The 21,639-nt window shown below is 28.5% G+C and overlaps 5 protein-coding genes and 2 long non-coding RNA genes across 13 annotated transcripts; 4 read left to right on the top strand and 3 right to left on the bottom strand.

The window, feature by feature from the left end:
- Window positions 1-1,415: 1,415 nt before the first annotated feature.
- LOC107066742 (uncharacterized) lies at window positions 1,416-8,283 on the bottom strand. 3 transcript variants are annotated; one of them, XR_016177411.1, is made up of 6 exons: window positions 8,143-8,283; window positions 7,187-7,325; window positions 6,461-6,891; window positions 6,128-6,172; window positions 5,372-5,597; window positions 2,353-5,275 (listed from the first exon to the last, which is right to left on the bottom strand). It is a non-coding gene; the product is annotated as an uncharacterized LOC107066742 (long non-coding RNA). The 3 variants fall into 3 exon arrangements; XR_016177412.1 differs by lacking the exons at window positions 2,353-5,275; window positions 5,372-5,597 and adding an exon at window positions 1,416-2,252; XR_016177410.1 differs by having other exon boundaries at window positions 2,353-5,597.
- On the top strand, window positions 7,319-10,624 carry Rpn1 (regulatory particle non-ATPase 1). Its single transcript, XM_015321646.2, has 4 exons — window positions 7,319-7,485; window positions 7,574-8,304; window positions 8,388-9,958; window positions 10,050-10,624. The coding sequence occupies exons 1-4, from the start codon at window positions 7,408-7,410 to the stop codon at window positions 10,349-10,351; spliced, it is 2,682 nt and encodes an 893-aa protein (XP_015177132.2). The 5' UTR covers window positions 7,319-7,407; the 3' UTR covers window positions 10,352-10,624.
- Window positions 10,625-10,966: 342 nt separating this feature from the next.
- Window positions 10,967-11,994, top strand: LOC107066749 (uncharacterized). The gene is made up of 3 exons (XM_015321676.2): window positions 10,967-11,150; window positions 11,263-11,442; window positions 11,535-11,994. Exons 1-3 carry the CDS (start codon window positions 11,052-11,054, stop codon window positions 11,991-11,993), a joined length of 738 nt encoding a protein of 245 aa, XP_015177162.1. The 5' UTR covers window positions 10,967-11,051; the 3' UTR covers window position 11,994.
- Window positions 11,995-12,105: 111 nt separating this feature from the next.
- On the bottom strand, window positions 12,106-16,549 carry LOC107066748 (HEAT repeat-containing protein 6). 3 transcript variants are annotated; one of them, XM_015321672.2, is made up of 12 exons: window positions 16,317-16,549; window positions 15,912-16,160; window positions 15,591-15,824; window positions 14,688-15,510; window positions 14,339-14,619; window positions 13,918-14,256; window positions 13,602-13,849; window positions 13,306-13,525; window positions 13,148-13,225; window positions 12,826-13,032; window positions 12,619-12,735; window positions 12,106-12,329 (listed from the first exon to the last, which is right to left on the bottom strand). In XM_015321672.2, exons 1-12 carry the CDS (start codon window positions 16,494-16,496, stop codon window positions 12,159-12,161), a joined length of 3,147 nt encoding a protein of 1,048 aa, XP_015177158.2. In that variant the 5' UTR covers window positions 16,497-16,549; the 3' UTR covers window positions 12,106-12,158. The 3 variants fall into 3 exon arrangements, with proteins under 3 accessions (XP_015177158.2, XP_015177159.2, XP_015177161.2); XM_015321673.2 differs by lacking the exon at window positions 16,317-16,549 and having other exon boundaries at window positions 15,935-16,070; XM_015321675.2 differs by lacking the exons at window positions 12,106-12,329; window positions 12,619-12,735 and having other exon boundaries at window positions 12,926-13,032; window positions 13,144-13,225.
- A 139-nt stretch (window positions 16,550-16,688) lies between these two features.
- On the top strand, window positions 16,689-18,559 carry Mob4 (MOB kinase activator 4). Its single transcript, XM_015321677.2, has 4 exons — window positions 16,689-16,825; window positions 17,063-17,193; window positions 17,519-17,892; window positions 17,989-18,559. The coding sequence occupies exons 2-4, from the start codon at window positions 17,134-17,136 to the stop codon at window positions 18,218-18,220; spliced, it is 666 nt and encodes a 221-aa protein (XP_015177163.1). The 5' UTR covers window positions 16,689-16,825; window positions 17,063-17,133; the 3' UTR covers window positions 18,221-18,559.
- Rpp25 (ribonuclease P protein subunit Rpp25) lies at window positions 18,121-20,952 on the bottom strand. 3 transcript variants are annotated; one of them, XM_089174955.1, is made up of 7 exons: window positions 20,934-20,952; window positions 20,572-20,657; window positions 20,014-20,405; window positions 19,767-19,945; window positions 19,572-19,658; window positions 19,155-19,495; window positions 18,121-18,866 (listed from the first exon to the last, which is right to left on the bottom strand). In XM_089174955.1, exons 3-6 carry the CDS (start codon window positions 20,134-20,136, stop codon window positions 19,261-19,263), a joined length of 624 nt encoding a protein of 207 aa, XP_089031081.1. In that variant the 5' UTR covers window positions 20,137-20,405; window positions 20,572-20,657; window positions 20,934-20,952; the 3' UTR covers window positions 18,121-18,866; window positions 19,155-19,260. The 3 variants fall into 3 exon arrangements, with proteins under 3 accessions (XP_089031081.1, XP_015177166.2, XP_015177165.2); XM_015321680.2 differs by lacking the exon at window positions 20,934-20,952 and having other exon boundaries at window positions 20,572-20,766; XM_015321679.2 differs by lacking the exon at window positions 20,934-20,952 and having other exon boundaries at window positions 18,121-18,625.
- LOC149031713 (uncharacterized) lies at window positions 19,408-20,012 on the top strand. The gene is made up of 2 exons (XR_016177414.1): window positions 19,408-19,548; window positions 19,769-20,012. It is a non-coding gene; the product is annotated as an uncharacterized LOC149031713 (long non-coding RNA).
- Window positions 20,953-21,639: the final 687 nt, after the last annotated feature.

Here is a 21,639-nt window from a genome sequence, read left to right as displayed (position 1 = left end):
AGAGTAGAGATAGATAGATAGAAAATGGTATGCTATAAATGTGTCCTTGACGATGAAACTTCTATACTCGATGATATAATATGACGCAGGAAACGTGTAAAAGATTTGAAAATGTGTTCGAAACAAAAGAGTTTTTTTTCCTGATATTGAAATACTTGTTTTAGAAAAATTTAAATTTAAATTTAAATTTAAATTAAATAAGAAAAAAATTATTTCATTTCTAATTGAAGCAAAATCTTTCTCAATATGCAAGTGAGACAAAACTTTGAATTACAATTATGGATAATATCACAGTATGATTCATATTATTTTGTTCAATGACGAATCATTTCATATTAAATTAATTAATCATCTATAATAATAGAAATTTGTAAATTGGAATTATAATAAAAATTGATATAAAAATAAAAATGCATTTACTATCGGGGGTGGGGATCGAATTAACGTTTAGAGTCGAGTTTACTTTCTCATCAAAGAGAAGAAGGACTTCTTCTTAAATACACGTCTGTATAAGAGATGGTGATACTTGAAAAGAACACTCGTTCCTTCTTAACTATCTAAGCGAGAGTATTAGCCACTCGAACGAACGAACGAACGAACTCGAAGAAACTATGAGAACGGTAATGGAATAACAACGATGACGATACTTGGGGGATTGGTATCAAGAACCAGATGCAAATTAAATGTATGATAAAAGGAAAAACAAAAAAGAAAAAAATTGTTAACAACGTTGAATAATTTTCATCAATTGTAAGATTAATGACAAGAAAGTAAAACGAACTGTACTGATACTGTATAATCAAATCAATCCTTTTTTTTATTTTTAAGATGATTATGAAAAGTATTTTGGGGGATTGAAAAATCAGACAAAGAAGTAGAAAGAAGTTACTTGATAAAGGATTAATAAATAAATCATGAAACCATTGGTTGAATCATTTCACTGTTCATCCCAAAAAGTCTGCTGGGTCCCCGTTAAAGGAGCGAAAGCGATACAACTACCACGCCTTGATAAAGTTCGGGTAAAAAAGAGAATCGTCTGTTTGAAACGAGACACACAACGTGTGTGGGTAGAGAAAGGGAAAAATAGAAGAAAAAAAAGAAAGTTTCAAGAGAAATATAAACGATCGGTTGGCGTTTCCTTTTTGCACGACTTCGACGACGACGACGATGAACCGTATATGGCGAATGACACGAAATCCGTAGGCGAACCGGCATTCGCGAGTTGGTCTGCGTCATCCATGACGAAAAAAGAAATATAAGTACATAAAGTATATATGAATCTACTTGACTGGGGCTTATATGTACATATATATATATATATATATATATATATATATATATATATATATATATATATATATCTATATATATATATATATATACATGTATGATTAAATTTACCAAAATAAACGATATTTGATCAAACGATTTTTTCTATAATTTATTACATTATATATACTTGACAGAACTTCTTTCCTTTTTTTTTTTTTTAAATTAATAACATCCACATTTTCATCCCCCTTTTACAAAAATAAATAAAACACACATACGTATACTTAAACAAAAAAAAAAACAAAAAAGAAAACGCAGGATCGACAAGGTTCGTATAAACGAAGGTAATCAGATTCTTTAGCAATTGGTACGTGAGAAGGTTGGAAAATGTATCTTTTTACACTTGGGAATAGAACATTTTTATGGATAATAAGGTTAAACATATGCGAAGGTAAAAGTAATGTTTTTCTTTTTTGTTGTTGCTTTACAGAATCTCCATCATTTATCTCTCTCTCTCTCTTTCTCTTTTATTCTTATTTTGTTTTGGATCGAAAAAGCTCGAGTAACTTAAAAGAGGAGAGTAGTAAGGAGAGAGTTACTCTAAGAGAAAGAGAAAGATAGATAGATAGATACATAGATGGATAGATAGAGAAGAAGCTGAGGCTATCTTCGTAATGGATCGCACTATAATGAAGTACGGTACGACGCGCTCTCTTATTAATTAACGTTAAAAGGGAAACTTTTGTAATTGCGCTTCCGAGACGAAACGATGTACCCTGACCTCTTCTTCTTCTTCTTCTTCTTCTTCTTCTTCTTCTTCTTCTTCTTCATCGTCTTCTTCTTCATCGTCTTCGTCTTCGTCTTCGTCTTCGTCTTCGTCTTCGTCTTCGTCTTCGTCTTCGTCGTGTTCCTTGTCGTTCTCGTTTTAGTCATCATCGTTGTCCTAGTCTTAGTGTTACATTGACGTTAAGAAGAAGACCCTGAAATATCGAACCTTTCTCTTCAAAACTTTACTTTCCTCTAATTAAAATGTCTCTCCTTTCTACAGATTTTAATCTATATACATATATATATATATATATATATATATATATATTTACACTAAATATATTTGATCTATATGTTAAAACATGAAATGTACCCATAATTATGAAAATGATTTAATTGTAAGTCAAAAATTGAAAAAGAAATATCAATTATTTTACACAGTACATTATTTTAATCCTTTCACTACTATGAGCCACTATAGTGGCCCCTCTATAAAATGTCACGTATTTTACATACGACGAACATATGATCTTATGACTTAGACTACTTTTCATAATTATAGGTAGAAATTTTATAGAAATAATTATAACTATTAGAATTGATTGATATAGTATTATGAATACGTAAATGTATAAACAAAGAATATTATAAGATTCATAGATACACACACACACACACACACACACACGATTCATATGTATATCCGGTTATTATAAATTTATTCGTATCTATAACCGAGTATAGTAAGATCGATCGATAAAGTCAACCATTCTAAAACATCGTTCTTATCATTTCTGATTTTTCTTGTTCACATTTTATATTTTTACGTATCTCTGATAAAGATGAAAATCTTCTTACTTAACAATTACAAATATTATTAATAATTTCAAACGAAAAGATATACAAATTTGAATAAGATTCGTGCATACGCGTAAGTGTGTGTATGTGTGAATAAATTTTTATGTGTATAGTATTTTTTATTTTTTTTTTTTTTTTTTTTTTAAATGAAGTTCATGTAAATAAAAAGATATTACAGTGTTAAGAAAAGAACATTGAAATGTTAGAAGCTTTGTTCGAGAGAAAGAAATAAGTGGCTTTCAGTATTAAAACCAGAATACTTTGGTACCAAAAAGGGATCTCTCTTTCGGTTGACCCACTTTCCAATATCACAAAATATTCAAAGGAAAGAAGAATGCGAATAATCTTTTAAACGAAGATAATAAAATTATTCGAACGAATAATCTTCGATTTAAATACTAATTACATTCGTTCTAAATTCATTTCTACTTTGCTTTCATGTTCTATCGATGATCATTTTCAATAATTAAATTTATTATTATACTCGAGACAATTGAACAACAAATTGAAAAAAAAAAACAAACAATTAAAATTATTCGATTAAAATTATGTGAAAATAAATAAACGCGAATTATACAACAACAAAAAATCGAATTATATTTCAAAATTGATTTGATAACATCGAAGTAGCATTACATTTATTTTATTTTTATTACGTTTTTAAATTATTAAAATAAAAATATTTTATATATATATACGATACACACGTCTTTAAGTGAACGAATCTTTGTTAATAAATAATTCGCAATATCCTATCTTTCAAGTTGAATGAAATTGCACACAGTGTACAAAATTTGATTAAAATCAGTTCAGTAGTTTAGGAATCCATTACGGACAAACAACGTGACACGTTTTTTGTTTTGTTATCTTATTTTATTATATAAATTAATATTAATTATATTATTAAATAATTATAAGATATATATAGGTAATTATATTAATCAAAGGAATAAATAGAAAGACATATAATCCTTAAATGATAATTACTTAGTTCAGATATCAAGAGAAACGATCATGACCTATCATTCGAATATTAATCAGAAACATCGATCGAATTTCACGAATGTCGACGTTGGGGTTCTGAGAGTTCTGTGTGTGTATGTGTATGTGTGTATGTGTGTGTCGGTGGTTCATGACAGCCGATACAGAGAAATGCAATTTGGTGAACACGCGACCCCATAAGGCGAATCCTGTGACACGGAAAATTGACACGATTATCGATAACCCCTTCTCTGCACATAGAAAAGAGATGAGAACATACATAGATGTGTGTGTGTGTGTACATATATACACGAATATATACATAACCGCAAAGGCCGCAGGCATTCGATGCTCGGATACTACGATGAACATGTATGTGTACCACTTGAAATGAACCTAGACGAATTTATCTACATACATACACACATATATACAATCGACGATTAAAAAATTTCAAATTGTTTGCCTATTTTCCATGAAACCAATCGAAACGAACCGAGTTCAATTTTTCTACGATCTTCTATCGGCGTTATGTTTTATCAAATAAACGAAAGAAATTATTTTTTAATAATTGCATCAACCTATTTACTGTAATGTATATTACTGTAATTAATTTTTAATGAAATACTTATTATATAGATATTTTTATGAATATTAAGTCATGTATAAGATAGAATACATTTATATATATGTATAATAGTATGTACTATTAAAAATGGTTACTACCTGCAGTATTGACGAAACAACGAAGCCCTATTTCGAAGGATATAACATCCTAATTCGCATAGTTTTGAAACTGTAACTGTTACAATCATTATTATCCTTGATTCTAATCTTTAACGTGTATAATAATGTTGTAAGTATTTGAAATAAAAATTTCTTTCCATCTATCTAAATCAAATCAATTCTATCTTTTTTTTAAAACAACAAATTTAAAAGTTTTATCATATATATGGAGTGTATGCAATAAAATTAATTGAAAGTAATGATGTTTTAACATGAATAAAAAAAAACAACAGATGTGTTGTGCAAATCACACACGGTAGAAGTGAAACCTTCAAAGAAAACCAAGCTTCAAAATAATTGAATTGTAATACAATGCCATCTATTGAAAGAACCTTACAGAACCTAGATAACTTCTAAATAAAAAAATCTTTAAATTAGTAATAAAAAATAATAAAAATATAAAAGTTGTGCTATGTGCTAAGTTGGACAAAATCACGCGTGAAATAAAATCAATTTCATTAAAATAAGTTTGAGTAGTTTCGAAACTATTAGTGGACAAACATATTGTGACACTGAATTTTATTAATTAATTAATTATTTTTGTTTCATCAGTTTGACGTTCTTCCATTTCACAATCTTTCAAATCACCCTGATTCTAAAGAAATGTTCACTTCAAAAAGAAAAAAGAAAAGAAAAGAAAAGAAAAATAGTTCGATAAATCTAATATTGATATACGTCGAATAGGATAAAGAACATATATACACACTTTGTAATATTTTTCTGTTTATCTTCGATCATTCTTGCGTATATCATCTAAGCGACTTAACGAAATATCCAACGACTAGATACAAGAAACACGCACGTTGCTTCAAATATATGCGTTTCGTGAGAGAATTTCATTATGTCTACAAGCCCCTGAATAAAAGCAAACCTTGCAACAGCGACGATATAAACGTGTGGTGTGTTGCCGTTTTATAGGGGGTTTATCAAAACTGGAACACACATATAACTACAATATCAAAATCTTATTCTTCTTCTTCAAGACACATCAAAAAAAAAAATAATACAAATAAATACAAAAAAATAAATAAATAAGCATTGAATAGAAAACTTTATTTTAAACAAAAATCATTCATTTCGATCGATTTATTTCAAATTCTCGCGCCATCGAAGCATACAACGTCAGTCAAATCAAAGATAATTGAAGATCAATTAAATATGAATTATCGATCACGATTTTAATGATCTATCTTAAATTCAATCAATTGCAATGTATTTCTTTTCTTTTCTATAAAGTTTTAGAAAAAGATCTATGATATTTGTATTTTATTAATTATGCAGTTGCAGTTTTTTTTATTAATTATATTAAAATGTAAATCGTGATTGATCCATAACCACTATCGAACAATATGAATGCAACGTGAGCGTACTTCACGTAACTAACAATTTTATATATTTCGAATAAATAAATAAAAATAAATAAATATTTATAGATAAATATGAAAATTGCGAAACAACTCACCGCTTATCTTCTCTCTCAATCACCGTTATGTGTTTTTTTTCTTTTCTGTAATATCGATTAGTACCAGTTAACGATGAAAAAGAAATGTTTCACTGATAATACAATATTTTTCATAGGAATTTTTAAATTATTTACTGAAATAATTCATATTTCGTAAAACAACAACAACAACAACAAAAAACAAATAAATACTTAATTAATGAAATACATTAGTAATAGTAATGCAAATGAATAAATAAATAAATAAATGAATTGTTACACGCACGTATCTATTTCTACACGTACAACTTATATACATAATAAACACATATATACATTCACGCACACACTCACGTTTCTTTTGATATTTTTTTTTCGGAGGAAAACGGCTTAACGCCGCTCCACCAACGGCGATTTGCACGTCACAGGTGCATCGCGACGTCTGACGTTCCCGCCTCCGTCGGCGTCAACTTCCTGTTACCTTGACAACTGAGAATAACAAATCAGCAAACGCTTGCGCATTTATTTCAACTCACAAAGAGACATTATGGTTGTGCTTAAACAAATTGTATAACGAGCATTAGTATATAATAATATTATAGTTATATTTATTAGTTATTATTATTATTTACTTTCTTTGTAAGTATTATTATAAAAATGCGCGCCTGTATGAATGCAACCCTCCAGACACACTTTGAAAATGTTGCTTGCGAGCGACATCTGTTGGGACGGAATTTTTTTGCAGTCAAAACTGTTTCTACACGTATGTATGACGGGTTGCCTATCTTTCGGGCAGACAAAAATTCCGCTTTATAAAATTATAAAATTTTTATAATTAAATAATTAATTAAATAAATAATTACAAATTAAAAGTACAAATAATATTATTATAATATTATATAATAAATTATCCTCGAAATTTGTTTATTTGAAGGTTTCACTTTTAACTTGTGTGATATGGACACATGTTTTTTTTTACATTAATTTATATATTGAAATTAACAAAAATATATAAACAAATTATATGAATTATTATTATTTAATATATATATTATTTTAAAATAAATATAATATATTTACCTACTGAGATAATTTGATGGTAAAACAGATTTGACATTGTAGTTGATCAATTGACCACAGAGGCGTTCACGATAATGGTGACTAGCAAACATTGAAACTCATGATCCAGTGTGGAGTATTCATCTAAAGTTGATTAATCCTAGAAATAGCAACGATAGCATTGAAAAAATTTGTGAGATTATATTCTTTTGATAAAATAATAAAAAACTATAAAAGACAAAATGTCAGAAAGTACGAAAATCGAGGTGAAACCATCTAAGGATATCAAAAATGAGAAAGAAGATGAGAAGAGTGAGTTGGTAAGTAAATTACACAGAATGCAATATAATGAACTTACTTCTAACTATAATTAATATTATAACAAATGTGAAATTATTCTATCTCTAGACTGAGGAGGATAAACTCTTGCAAGAGGAATTAACTTATTTGGTGGAAGTATTGCAAGATCCCAATCAAAAGTTACATCAATTTGCATTGGAATTGCTACGTACACAGATACGTGCATCGACGACTTCTATGACAAGCGTACCAAAACCTTTGAAATTTATGAGACCTCATTATGATACCATGAAAAAAATTTACGATGAGATGACCAACCCTGAATTGCAAGAACTGTGTTCAGATATCATCTCCGTATTGGCAATGACCATGGGAGAGGGTAGAGAATGCTTACAATATAGATTAACTGGTTCCGCTTTGCCCATCGGTGAATGGGGACACGAATATGTCAGACACTTGTCAGGTGAATTAGCAGGAGAATGGGATGAACTTTGTGGAGCTGATGCTGTATCAATGAGTAAAAGATTAATTGCATTGGTACATGAAATCGTGCCGTATAATATGGCACACAATGCAGAAACTGAAGCTTGCGATTTGCTGATGGAAATCGAAAGGCTTGATATATTGGAACAATATGTCGATGAGAGTGCATATCAAAGAGTTTGCCTTTATCTTACCAGCTGTGTACCTTATGTCGCTGATGCAGAAAGTGGTGTTCTACTTCAAACTGCTGCAACATTGTATGGAAAGTTTGGTCAATTTCCTCAAGCACTTCGTCTTGCAATGCAGCTCAATGATCTTTCTTTCATTGAAGAAATTTTCACTAAATGTACCGATCTGTAAGTTATCAAAATAAGTATAGTTAAATGGTCATGAATATGAAGTATTATTTCCTAATACATATTTTACTTATCTTTTTCAGATCAGTCCAAAGACAGTTGGCATTTATGTTGGGTCGTCAACAAATCTTCTTAGATCTTAATGAATCAACCGTTGAATATGACGATTTGGTTGAAATAATGTCCAATTCTCAATTAAACAATCACTTCCTTAATTTGGCACGTGAATTGGATATAACGGAACCTAAAACACCAGAGGACGTATATAAATCACATTTGGAAAATTGTCGGCCACCTTTCGGTGGTGGACAAGTAGATTCGGCGAGACAAAATCTAGCTGCTAGCTTTGTCAATGGTTTTGTTAATGCTGCATTCGGACAAGACAAGTTGTTGATCGAAGATGGTAATAAATGGTTATACAAAAATAAAGAGCATGGAATGCTCAGTGCTACTGCATCTTTGGGTTTGATTTTATTGTGGGATGTTGATGGTGGATTAACACCTATCGACAAATACCTTTACTCTTCGGAAGATTATATTAAATCTGGAGCATTACTAGCCTGTGGTATTGTAAACTGTGGTGTAAGAAACGAATGCGATCCAGCTTTGGCTCTTCTTTCTGATTATGTATTACACAGTAGTAATACGATGAGAATTGGTGCAATTGTTGGTCTAGGATTGGCATACGCTGGTTCTAACAGAGAAACAGTATTATGTTTACTTACACCGGTTCTCAGCGATCCAAAATCAAGTTGGGAAGTCATTGGTGTAGCTGGTCTTGCTTTAGGAATGGTTGCAGTTGGATCTTGTAATGCATATGTTACAACTACAATAATGCATACATTAATGGAAAAATCCGAAAGTGATCTCAAAGATACGTATGCACGCTTTTTACCTCTTGGATTGGGATTATGTTTCTTAGGGAAACAAGAAGCTGCTGAAGCAATAATCGCAGCATTAGAAGTTATACCAGAACCATTTAGATCAATGTCCACTACGTTGGTAGAAGTATGTGCTTATGCAGGAACAGGAAATGTTCTGAAAATACAACATCTATTACATATATGTTCTGAACATTATGAGCCAGCTAATGAGAAAGAAGATAAAAGTGATCGCAAGGATAAAGATAAAAAGGAAGAAAAGAAAGAAGAAAAAGAAAAAGATTTAAGCTCACGTCAAGCGATTGCTGTTCTTGGAATTGCATTGATTGCAATGGGCGAAGAAATAGGAGCAGAAATGGCATACAGAACATTTGGCCATTTATTGAGATATTGCGAACCAGTAATTAGAAGATCCGTACCACTTGCTTTAGGATTGATATCCGTTTCTAATCCTAAATTAAACATATTAGATACCTTATCTAAATTTTCACACGACAGTGACCCAGAGGTAGCTCACAATGCAATATTTGCTATGGGTTTAGTCGGAGCTGGAACAAATAATGCAAGATTAGCAGCTATGTTAAGACAATTAGCCTTGTTCCATTCTAAAGATCCTAATAATTTATTCATGGTCCGTATATCGCAAGGTTTAACGCATCTTGGAAAAGGAACATTAACATTATCTCCATATCATAGTGATAGACAATTATTAAGTCCTGTTGCATTAGCTGGTCTCCTTGCTACATTGGTTGGTTTTCTTGATGTTAAAAACAGTAAGTAGTTTAATTATTTATTTCAATTATAACATAAATTAATATTTATACTATTTTATTATAATTATTTATATTTATTTATTTATTGCAGTTATTCTTGGAAGATCGCATTACCTTTTATATACGTTAGCAGCTGCCATGCAACCAAGAATGTTGGTTACATTCGATGAGGTTCTTAATCCTTTAGCTGTACCAGTACGAGTAGGTCTTGCAGTTGATGTTGTCGGTCAAGCGGGTAAACCTAAAACAATAACTGGTTTCCAAACACATACGACTCCTGTATTATTAGCATATGGCGAAAGAGCTGAACTTGCTACCGAAGAATATATACCATTGACTCCTATCATGGAAGGCTTTGTCATATTAAGGAAAAATCCAGATTTTGTACCGTAGATTTATCACATTTCATTCTTCTAATGTATCTCTTATTTCATTATTTTTTAAAACAATATATATTAAGATCAATAATTAATGAAAAAGTTTTTATCATTTATAAATCCTTTCTAAATTGTAAAATCTGTAAAACTAGAAGATGTAATTATAAGAATACTTATATATTTCTTTTAAAATCGTAAATAAAATTGTCCAAATATTTAATCATTTTTTCATGGTTATGTAAGATGTAAAATAAATTTAAAACTTTTTAATAAAATAATAATATATTAATTCTTGATGAAACTTGGGCTTAATTACACAACTAAAACATATTACATTATTTACTACTAATTATATTTTTATAAAGTCAAACAGAGCATTCATTTTGATGAATAAATTTATATTAATATCTTCTAAAAATAAAAGAAAAATTCATGACAATAAAAAAAGAATAATTTTTAAAGTACCCAAACAGTCGGTAATATATCGACGGGAAAGAACAACTCGGGAAATGTCAACAGTCGGTAAAATATCGACGAGGAAGAACAATCCGGTAAATGTCAACAGTCGGTAAAATGCGAATCTATTTTATCGACAGAAAAATTAAGATACTAGGTGGTGCTACAGTTCCTTTAAAAAAAGAAAAGAATAGCACAGTATCTGTGACATCGTATCACAACTTATATTATTATTTATTGGTTATATTACTTATAACAATATGAGTAATAAAAAAGAAAAGGAAGAAGAGAAACCAATAGTTGCTAAAACAGCTGTTGATTTACAAAGATTAAAATTAATGAAGTTAATGAAAAATCCAGTAAGTATTTCATTAATAAAAATAATAGTAATAATAATATATATTTACTTTGTTGTATACTATTTGTGATGTTTAATCATTTCTTTCTTTCTTTCTTTCTTTTTATTAATAGGACAAACCTATTGTATTACCAGAACGACCAAAACCAAAAAATACACCAACGGTACCAGAATTTGTAAGAAATGTAATGGGAAGTAGTGCTGGTGCAGGCAGTGGAGAGTTTCATGTTTACAGACATTTGCGTCGTAAAGAATATGCAAGACAAAAATTTATTCAAGAGAAAGGATATAAGGTTGGTTATTTCATTCAGTTAATATTAAAAAATTAATATAACTTTGTTTTATTCTTGAAATAAATGTAAATCATTTTTCATTGAAATTACAGGAACTTTTGGATGCACAGTATCATGAAAAGTTGGAACAAAATAAAAAGTTAGCAGAGGAAGCAACAGCAAAAAAGCGTGCTAAGAGATTGAAAAGAAAACAGAAGATGAAAGGGAGGAAAAAGATGAAAATGAATAATACGAAAACCAACAGTAAGGAAAATAATAAAGAAGATAGTAATACAGAGGACAGTGATTCAGAGGATGAAAATAATGATAATGAAACACAGTCTGATTCTAATTGTGATAAAGAATCTACAAATAACATAAATGGTACAGAAATGAAACAGTCAAAGGATATCGAAGTTGATGGAAAAGAAAATAATAAAGATGAATCTAATGTTATATGTAAGGATACTATGAACGATACAACTTCTACAGAAATTAAACAAGATCAAGAAAATGATACGACTAATATATTAAATGAATCTACAAAGAAAGAAGTAAATGAGGATGAATAAAAAGAAGAAAAAACAATTGTATGTATATTAATATACATTAAAAAAAAATGCATATTGCACAACAAGTTCAGTTTGATTATAGATTATGATTTTTCAAATGAATGAATGATCGTTTAAGTAGAAGATTTATTATTAAATATAAATATGCGTCGATGATACTTTTTTTTACATTATACTTAAACTATCTAGATTATCGTAAAGACTTGTTCTATCAAATAAATTGGCTAAAGTACTGGCTATTTGTTGCTCTTGCAATGATTTGGCAGTTTTAACACACTTTTCTAAATGCGCTTTAGCTTCTATTATATTACCAACTTTCTCTGGCAATATGTTTTCCTGAAATTATGTTTAAAAAAAAAGAAAAACAAAAGATGTGATTGTATATATTTGTACATTGTAAAATGTAAAGTAAAATTATTAGAGGGATCAGAAAATAATATGTTTTATGTTTTAAGTTAAATAGAAGTATGTTAAATTAATTTATTATATACTTCAAAGTCGTGTTTTAGTTTAATGTACAAAAATGACATTACTTTTCGATCCCTCTAATATTATATATTGTTAAATAAATAAATATTTCATTTTGTAAAAATCATGAACAATTATTTCTATCTATAAATCGTACCTGAAACTTTTTAATATAGTTGGAAATACTTTCGATATGATCACCAATTTCTACCCAAACGTTTTGCAATTCAGTTACCTTTGTATGAGCAGCTATATGACTTAGTGTAAGGCACAACTAAAAATAGAAATAATGGGGTTTTTAATATTAGATAAATTAAATATTAATTTAGTTTGATATCAAAGCAAAAATTATACTCGAACAAACCTGTTGAACGAGTGTATCACGATGAGAATATTCGACATAACTTGGCACGTGTTGACAATTTTCAAAAGCTAAAACTATACTTTTCCATAACGTTGGAGTGTATTTACCATAAGTATTACACGAATATAAAGCCCATGCAGCATTTGTACGAACTTTAAAATTTGGACTATGACATATTAAATTGCACAATGCTGGAAATACTTGTTCCTGTAAAAATATATTTTTATATTGAACAAATTATTATTATTATAAATATAGAGGATGTTACCTATGTAATGTGAACTTCACATATTACAAAACAACTTGTATATTACATACATACTTGCCAAGACGATGGTAGAATATAATCTGGATTTTGGGAAATAACTAATCCTATTGCTCTGCAAGAGTTCCATCTGACCTACAAAGTTATCCTCATAATATACTTTAAAATAATTGTATATTTAATAAAATGAAACTATTTTATAAATGTGTATTTACTTTCATATCATTTCCTAATACAGCACAATTAATTAAAGCTTCCAATCCTGAAGACGTATCTTTTAATATTTCTCTATCCGGACAAATATACAAAATAATTCCTAAAGCTCTGACAGCATTGCATTTAACTTTAGCACTATCTTTAGTAGCTGTAATGGTCGCTTGATAAATTTTTGGTAATAAAATGTCGAATAAAATAGGCTCCATATCTTCGTTACATCTACAAATATATATATAATTGTTATAAATGATATAAAATATAAAATAATAAAAATAATGAAGTAAACGAAACTAACTGTCTTCTAGAAATGCAATCGCATAAATTAGCTAATGCCCATGATGCTTTAATGCGTACGCCAAGATTTTGATCATTTAAACCAATGCAAGCGACATCAGCTAAATCCATTAAAAATCCTGTGTCTTCTTCAAAAGGAGGAAGTCCTATTAACATTCCTAGTGCTCTTAAACCTGCTGCTCTAACAGCATTTTCTTCATCATGAATTGTTCCTAGTAATATTGTTATAAGTAATATTTTTTGTTGACGCTGAAATAATTGTAATAATGTTAAATAAAAGTTGAGATAACATTTGGAAATAAATAAATATTGTATACCGTTAATTGAGTGACCACATTAGAACCAATAGCACCTAAACAGTCACAGGCACCTTCTCTTACTATAGTTTCTTCATGTTGAACTAATAACGTCATAGGTTCGAATACAATATTCCAAAATAATAAAGAATTATGACTTGAATCTGTATTCGCTAAACAATCAGCTATTAACTCAAGTGCTCGACAAGAATGTAATATTATTTGTATTTCTGAATCTCCTAATACAGAAATTAAAGTATTGGTAACTCTTTCCAAATAAGGAAATATAAGATTGCTAGCATTAAATGCTAATGCGGCAACTACTTTCAAAGATTGAAGTTGGACAGGAATACCCGTATTCTAAAATAATATATATATATATAATAATTATTTATCTAATAAAATTGCATAGAATAATATTACATATTTGTTTGTCTAATACCTTGTTTGATATATTAGTCAAGCATACTTGAAGTAAAGAACTAATGCCTTCTTCTTTAGAATGTTTATCTTCATCAGTACTTTCAATTATACTATCATTTAAATCTTCGATATCTATTTCTTCTTCTTGATCCGTTAGATCATTAGTTGAACTTGCATTTGTTTCTGGTTCAGGATTGACGTTAGATTGTTTAGATAGAATTGCTAATATTTCTGGAGTAATAGGATCATTCCAAGCGAGTGCTTCAAAAACTGAAAATGCTGCTACCTTTACAGTAGGATCTAGAATTTAATATTAATTAGTAATTAAATATATAGATATATATATATAGATATTTATTTACGCATACCTTTATGTTTTATGTATGATCTACAGTTGCGAATTAACTTAGTTGGAAGTCCGGGTTTTAATTTAGCATACGGCGTACCTTGGATAAGCACTGTGATGCACTTTAATAGATGTGTCAAAACAGCTGCATTCTTTTCAGTATTTAAAGCTAATGATAAAGTAAAATGCAATTCATTGACCATTAGATAAACCGTACCGAAAAAAGTTATAAACGAAGTTGGTTGAACATCTTCGGCATGTATTAAGAAAGGTCTAGCACCGATTAATAATTCAGTAAGTGCTCCTAAAACATTTTGTCTTACTTTTGTATTAGATTCTTTTAAAATACTCCTAGTTAATACTCTGGCATTTTTTCGCAAACCGGTAGCAACTATTTGTGGCCAGTAGCCAAAAATTTCACGAGCTTGCGTGTTTTCAATAAGAGCATGCAATAAGCGTACAGTTTCAAGTCTGATTTTAAATTCCACGAAAACAGAATCATTGTTTTCGCTATCGGATATTTCAGATTCGCTGGAATATTTATAAATTTTTTTACTTTCTGAGGAAATACGTTTATCTTCTGGTGTAGATTTTTTAGACATTTGTTTCTTAGATTTAGTTTTGGTTGTTATCTGATTCTTGCATTTTGGTACGATGTGTGGATGTTCTGGAAGATTCATTGCTGCTGGATGAAGAAGTTGCGGTTGTATAGGTAAATAACCTTTAATTCCATAAAACAGAAAAGCCTGTACTATTCCTAAAATTTGTCCAATAAGATCTGGTGTAATCTTTATCAATTTATCTTTGATTCCGATACGTAAAATTCTCAAACATGAACATAAAATCTGAAAATACAACATTTCTAAATAACAATTCGTATCTTTACAACATGTAACTTCAAACATTTGTTTATAATATTAATTACTTTATTATAATATTGTGTATTATGATTTGAACATGGTAACAATGAAACCATATTCAAAACAACATCCCTAATGATACATATGTATTCTTCTGATATATTTAAATTACTTTTTTTATTTATCAAAATTCCTTCCAAACAACATATCGCTTGCATATTTAAATCCGTCAATTCTTCATTTTCTAGTACTAAGTATTTGTTCAACAAACCCTTATCTCCAAGTAAGGATTGAAGATACTGAAAAAGAAAAAACAAAATAAAAATATTAACATAACGTATTTACAAAGAAGAAAATCATTTTTACAACAAATTAAAAATACTAACTTGATTGATATTATCAAAATTACCATTAACTAAGACACTTTTTAAAGCGTGAAGAATAGAAACCCAAGCGAATGGTTTAGAAAATTTTAATGCGTTCAAGATCCATCTCATGCAAGCAGCTAAGGTTCTTCCTTTTAGTACAAGATCATTTAATATTACATTGGCTAAGAATAGACAAGTATCTTTAACAAGAAGTGTTTCTGTTGGTGGTACGATAGTGCATAATTGATTTATCAACAATAGAACAGCCTAAAACAATAACAACAATTATAATAAACAACAAATATAATCAACAAGGTATAACAATAATTAATGTCATTTTATTCTGAAGTTTATTTATGATAATCTAAGTGACATAACCTTAAAAAAATGACATTAATTGTTACAAGATAAAATAAAACTTACATCATTGTTTGTTATATTAATGTGCCTGTAATCAATATCATTAAGATCATTGAGACACGAATTAATTAATGATTTATTACTAAGTTTAGTGTGTGTTAATGATAATATTCGTTCAATTAAATTAACAAATTTGATATTTGCACTTTCCATAGAATCATTAACATCCACCGACGAAGTCATGTTTTCATAACTATTATTTGAACTATTTACACATTCATATTTTATAGGTTATAGATGACAGATGTATAAATAAATAATTTTTTACTATAATCAACACGAAACTACACGTAATTACAATACACTGGCGCTGTTGATCAAACGTCATCTTATCGATTTCCCCTTCCATTTTACTGAAAGATCCATTTTTAAAGATACCATAAATACATTAACACGTAATTATAACTCCATAAACAATTCAATACATTTAAAGGAGTTAAGTTTTCTGAATAAATTAATTGAGATTACAAAATAAGCTTTCAAAATCGATAAGAATAACAAACGATTCATACGTAAGTACTATTTGGTGTTAAATAAGGTATTGTATGCTATCATTCAATATTAAATGTTTTTTAGAAACTTATTTTTTTAAATAAATAAATTAAGATTTAATAAATAATCATTAAAAGTCGATTAGATTATCGTGCGATTAGTAAAATCGATAGGTTAGCCATCGATAATTTTTTTTATACATGGATGCCATCTGGAGGTAATATTGGTTACTATATAAAAAATATTGGATATTCTAGAAGAAGAAGAAGCATCTTCCCTTTTTAATGCAGTTGGATGTTGAGTTGCATTAATCGCAAGAATTGACAACATGAAGATGGCGGACGGACCAACAATCTTGAGAAGAAATAGACCTGGCACTAAAGCTAAAGTAAATATTATTATTAATTATTCTAAACATAACATCCTTTACATTCAATACAAATGTTGCTTTAACATTTCTCTCTCTTTGATTGGGACGAATTTTTTATTTCATCTACCGGCATCATTTTACGCATATTTCAATGAATATTTATAAACAAATATAACAAATAATAAATATTTAATAAAATTAATCTAACCTTAAATATAGTATATTCTTTTCAAACTCATACAAACAACTTCAACATTGTTTGACATTTCTCATCAAGCTATCAATGGTTGTTTTTGAATTTTTTTATTTATCATTAACTGTTGATTGTTTAAATATTTAACAGGACTTTAGTATGTGGCCAGATGAAGTGTTCGAAGAAATGGATAGTACATTGGCAGTACAACAATATATACAACAAACCATCAGAAGAGAACCATCAAATATAGAATTGATACTCAATATGCCAGATGCTCAAGATGAAGGAGTATGGAAGTATGAACACTTGAGACAATTTTGTATGGAACTTAATGGACTGGCAGTTAGATTACAAGAAGAATGTCATCCTGAAACATGTAATCAAATGACAGCGACTGAACAATGGATATTTTTATGTGCTGCTCATAAAACTCCTAAAGAATGTCCTGCTATCGATTATACCAGACATACATTAGATGGAGCAGCTTGTTTATTAAACAGTAATAAATATTTTCCCAGCAGGTATATATATATCTCGTTGTTTTTATAAATATTAATCGATATTTTTTTGTTTAACAATAACAATATATTATTATTATTATTATTACATTATTTCAGAGTAAGCATCAAAGAATCTTCAGTGGCAAAACTTGGATCTGTGTGTCGCAGAGTATATAGAATATTCTCTCATGCATATTTCCATCACAGAACGATATTCGATGAGTTTGAAAATAAAACATTTCTTTGTCGAAGGTTTACTGCATTCGTAACTAAATACAATCTGATGTCTAAAGATAATTTGATAGTACCTATTATGGAAGAAGATGGTGCAACTGAGAGCGATGCATAAAATTTGTATTGTTTAATTCATTAAAAAATAGTATTACACAAGAAGAAACAAAAGAATTATTATCAGATTTGAAAAGATCTGGTAGAAATCTCTTGCTCCATAATCAGGATACATTTTCACAAGAGATCATTTGTTAATGCAAAAATGTTTTATACCTAATAGGTATAATAATATCACGTTGAACGAGAAAGTGAATAGAAAAATGATATCGATGACTTTTTGAAAAAGTAAGAAAGATAAAGCAAAAAAATAATATGCAAGCAATTTTTTCATGCTTCGTGATTAGCTATTAAAAAATATAATTAAGTTAATGTTTACCTATGTAAGACTTATTAAATCTTTGATAATATATTAAAAGACCGATGACACATTTCATTTGATATGAATGAAGTACTGGTTACAATCCTGAAACATTAAAAAAAACAACTTGCTCTCATTGTACATTTTCAATATTTCTATAATGTTTTATATAGTAAATATAACGACGAAAGAAAGAAAATTTAATATTTCTTATACATGTGTTTGTATTAAATAATATATCTTCTATATTATTATAAATATCGATATTCTCTACAGTTTTAAGATAAAAACAAACGAGTAAAGAATGTTTACTTTTTCTTTTGTTTTTCTGATAGCGTTTATATATCTGTAATTAATTATAATATGTTAAATAATATAATCGTAATAAATACAATAATGAAAATATTTTAGAATCTTGCTTCTAACAAATATAGTTCCAATAGAAATCATTTTTAGTATAACAGTAACAAATTTATTTATAGTTTATGTTATCATGTACACTATTATATTTATTTTTTTGTTGCATTATAAAATATTGAGTTATCATTGTAAATTCAATATTAATAATAATTTTTATTATTGTTTAAAAAACGGTATTAAATAGATGGATCAGTCATTTATTTATTTTACTAACCATGTCCATGTTGTATGACTAGTGATATGATGAAAATTAATATTTCAACATGGCTAAATCTTTGATTCGTATAGTACAATATACTGTATTTTTTTATTATTCTTTTTCATTGCTTTTTCTTTTTTGTTGTTTGATTCAATAATGGATTTTTATTTGGCCTCTTCTTTGTAAATTTTGACTCCGTAGTAGTAGAAGTTTCCGAATCAATATCAATGGCACTACTATTATTATCATCCTCAAGAGTGTTACTTTTATCTACATCCAAATCTGTAATATTTGGTTCTGTTGAATTGGTATTTCCTTGAAGATTGAATTGTCCAGTATCACCCGGTGCCTGATATCTTCATAAACATATTTTATGTTAATTTAAAAATGAAAAAACGTACTGCAAGAGGTTAGTTTCTAAAGAAATCTTACCCAAGTTCTGTAGTATCTTGAGCTTCTTTAGATAACAAGATATGAATTTCTGGAACAAAACGATCACCTCCATTCTTGTTGTTTGATCTAAAAAAAAAAAAAAACAAACAAATAAATCATATAATATCTTTATAAATAAAATAATAAGTTATATTTTAAATTTGATGTTTATATTATTATTATTTATATACTTACAGAACGTAACGTAATTTATTTATTTGATGTAATCCTGGATACTTAACTTTAAAAATTTCAATACAAGAAATAACTTTATAAACAGCTTGACCAACACCATGCCAAATAATATTTGTAAACTTTGGAAATTCCTCTAATGCATACCTCAAGACATTTTCTTTCTTTGTACCACTGTTAACCTACAAAAATAAACATGTTTAATCAATTGTATGAAATAACAGATAATAAATAATAAATTAATACTTACACGCATTAAAATATATTTGTCATTTAATTTGGTAAATGGTAAATCTTTATTTTCAACATAATTTTTATCCTCATTTAATCTTTGCGATATCTCTGCATTTCTTCTTCTCTTAGATCTCCCCATTTGTAAACAAATAGAATTAAATGAAATAAATTAATCCTTTTTAAAAATATATTTTGATATTTTTTTTTTTTTTTTACAAACGAATCACGCACGCACCCTTGTAATTTATATTCCTCGTACGATCTTTACTACGCGTGTTGCATTAATAAATGAATTAAACATTTTCTAATGAAAATTCAAACTTGACATGAGGAACTTTGAATAGTTGAATTGTTGTAGAGTCTGCTGCTTGGAAAATAGAAAACAAAGGGGCTTTCCGATTTAGTTATCTGAAAAAGAACAAAAATGAGAGAGAGAAAAATATTTTACGAATCCTATAAATATATTTATATATATATATATATATATAATATTGAAAAATTGATTGAAAAATATTCGAAGTATTTAGAACAACGAAGAAGTCGAAGTCTTGAAATACGTTGCCATCTCATTTACCTCTGTCTCTTTTTCTTTTTATTTTACTGGGTCAGGGGTTCACAGTAACGATGAGTCTCGTTAATGGGAAAACTCGAAATGGTTTTCTATAATAATAAAAATATTTCTATAATAATTATCACTTTATAAAATAATCAAGTCAATAACGTAAAATATTTGTAAACTTAGGTTAAAAAATACAATAACATCGAAATGTTTTGTCATTTAAAACATCGATTTTTATCGATCTATGAATATCGATATTTTTTCGATCGATTTACAATCGATATTATTTGAATCAATAAAATGATCTATTTTGAATGAATTAAAATACAAATTTGTGTTTATTTTTATTAAAAACAAATAATTTAAATAAAATATACCTGTTCATTTTATTAACCATATCAACATTGTTTAATTTTAGTAATTCAACACGTGTGGTTGGATATTATAAATTATATTATTTAAAAAAATGAAAGTTAGATTGACCGAAAGAGAAATAATGGTGAAGACAGTCTTCCCCATCAATATTTTCCAATCAGCATTCTAGCCCACGATAGGATTTTGATGGCTGTTAGGTAGAAGGATATAAGATTAGAGGGGGTAAAGGAAAGGTTCATTGAGAGGGTTGTAGGTGTTGGGGGTTGAAAGCGTAGGTGTATACCAATATGTTCTTGGTATGCGGCATAGTCGGCATAGCGTCATGACTTCGACGGCATATTGCATTATTAAACACCCCCCTAGGCGCCTCTTGCCTGCATTCCATTATTATGAAAAGCTTTTTATATCTAAAGGATGACATTTCGAGTCTAGATAAAAAAAGAATAATAAAAAGAACCCCAACAAAAAATATAAGGGGAACGTACTTTGTACTATTTGAACTATTAAACCTTCCCTTCTTCCTTTTCTTTTTCATAAATTTATACAATTGTATTTTTCTGTAATTAGATTGAAATGAATTGACATGATAATTTTACAGAAACGTGATACGATCATTGTAATTTTTGATTGAAAATAAAAAGAACGTAGGTCGTATAAGATAAATCAACAAAAAGAGTTTTAATTGCTTTCCTTCTTCCATCATCCCTC

Source organism: Polistes dominula, unplaced genomic scaffold (genome assembly GCF_049000335.1).
Source record: "Polistes dominula isolate Pdom_NZ unplaced genomic scaffold, Pdom_raw_medaka contig_78, whole genome shotgun sequence".
Classification (NCBI taxonomy): Eukaryota; Metazoa; Arthropoda; class Insecta; order Hymenoptera; family Vespidae; genus Polistes; species Polistes dominula.
This window is presented reverse-complemented; position numbering and strand designations above follow the sequence as displayed.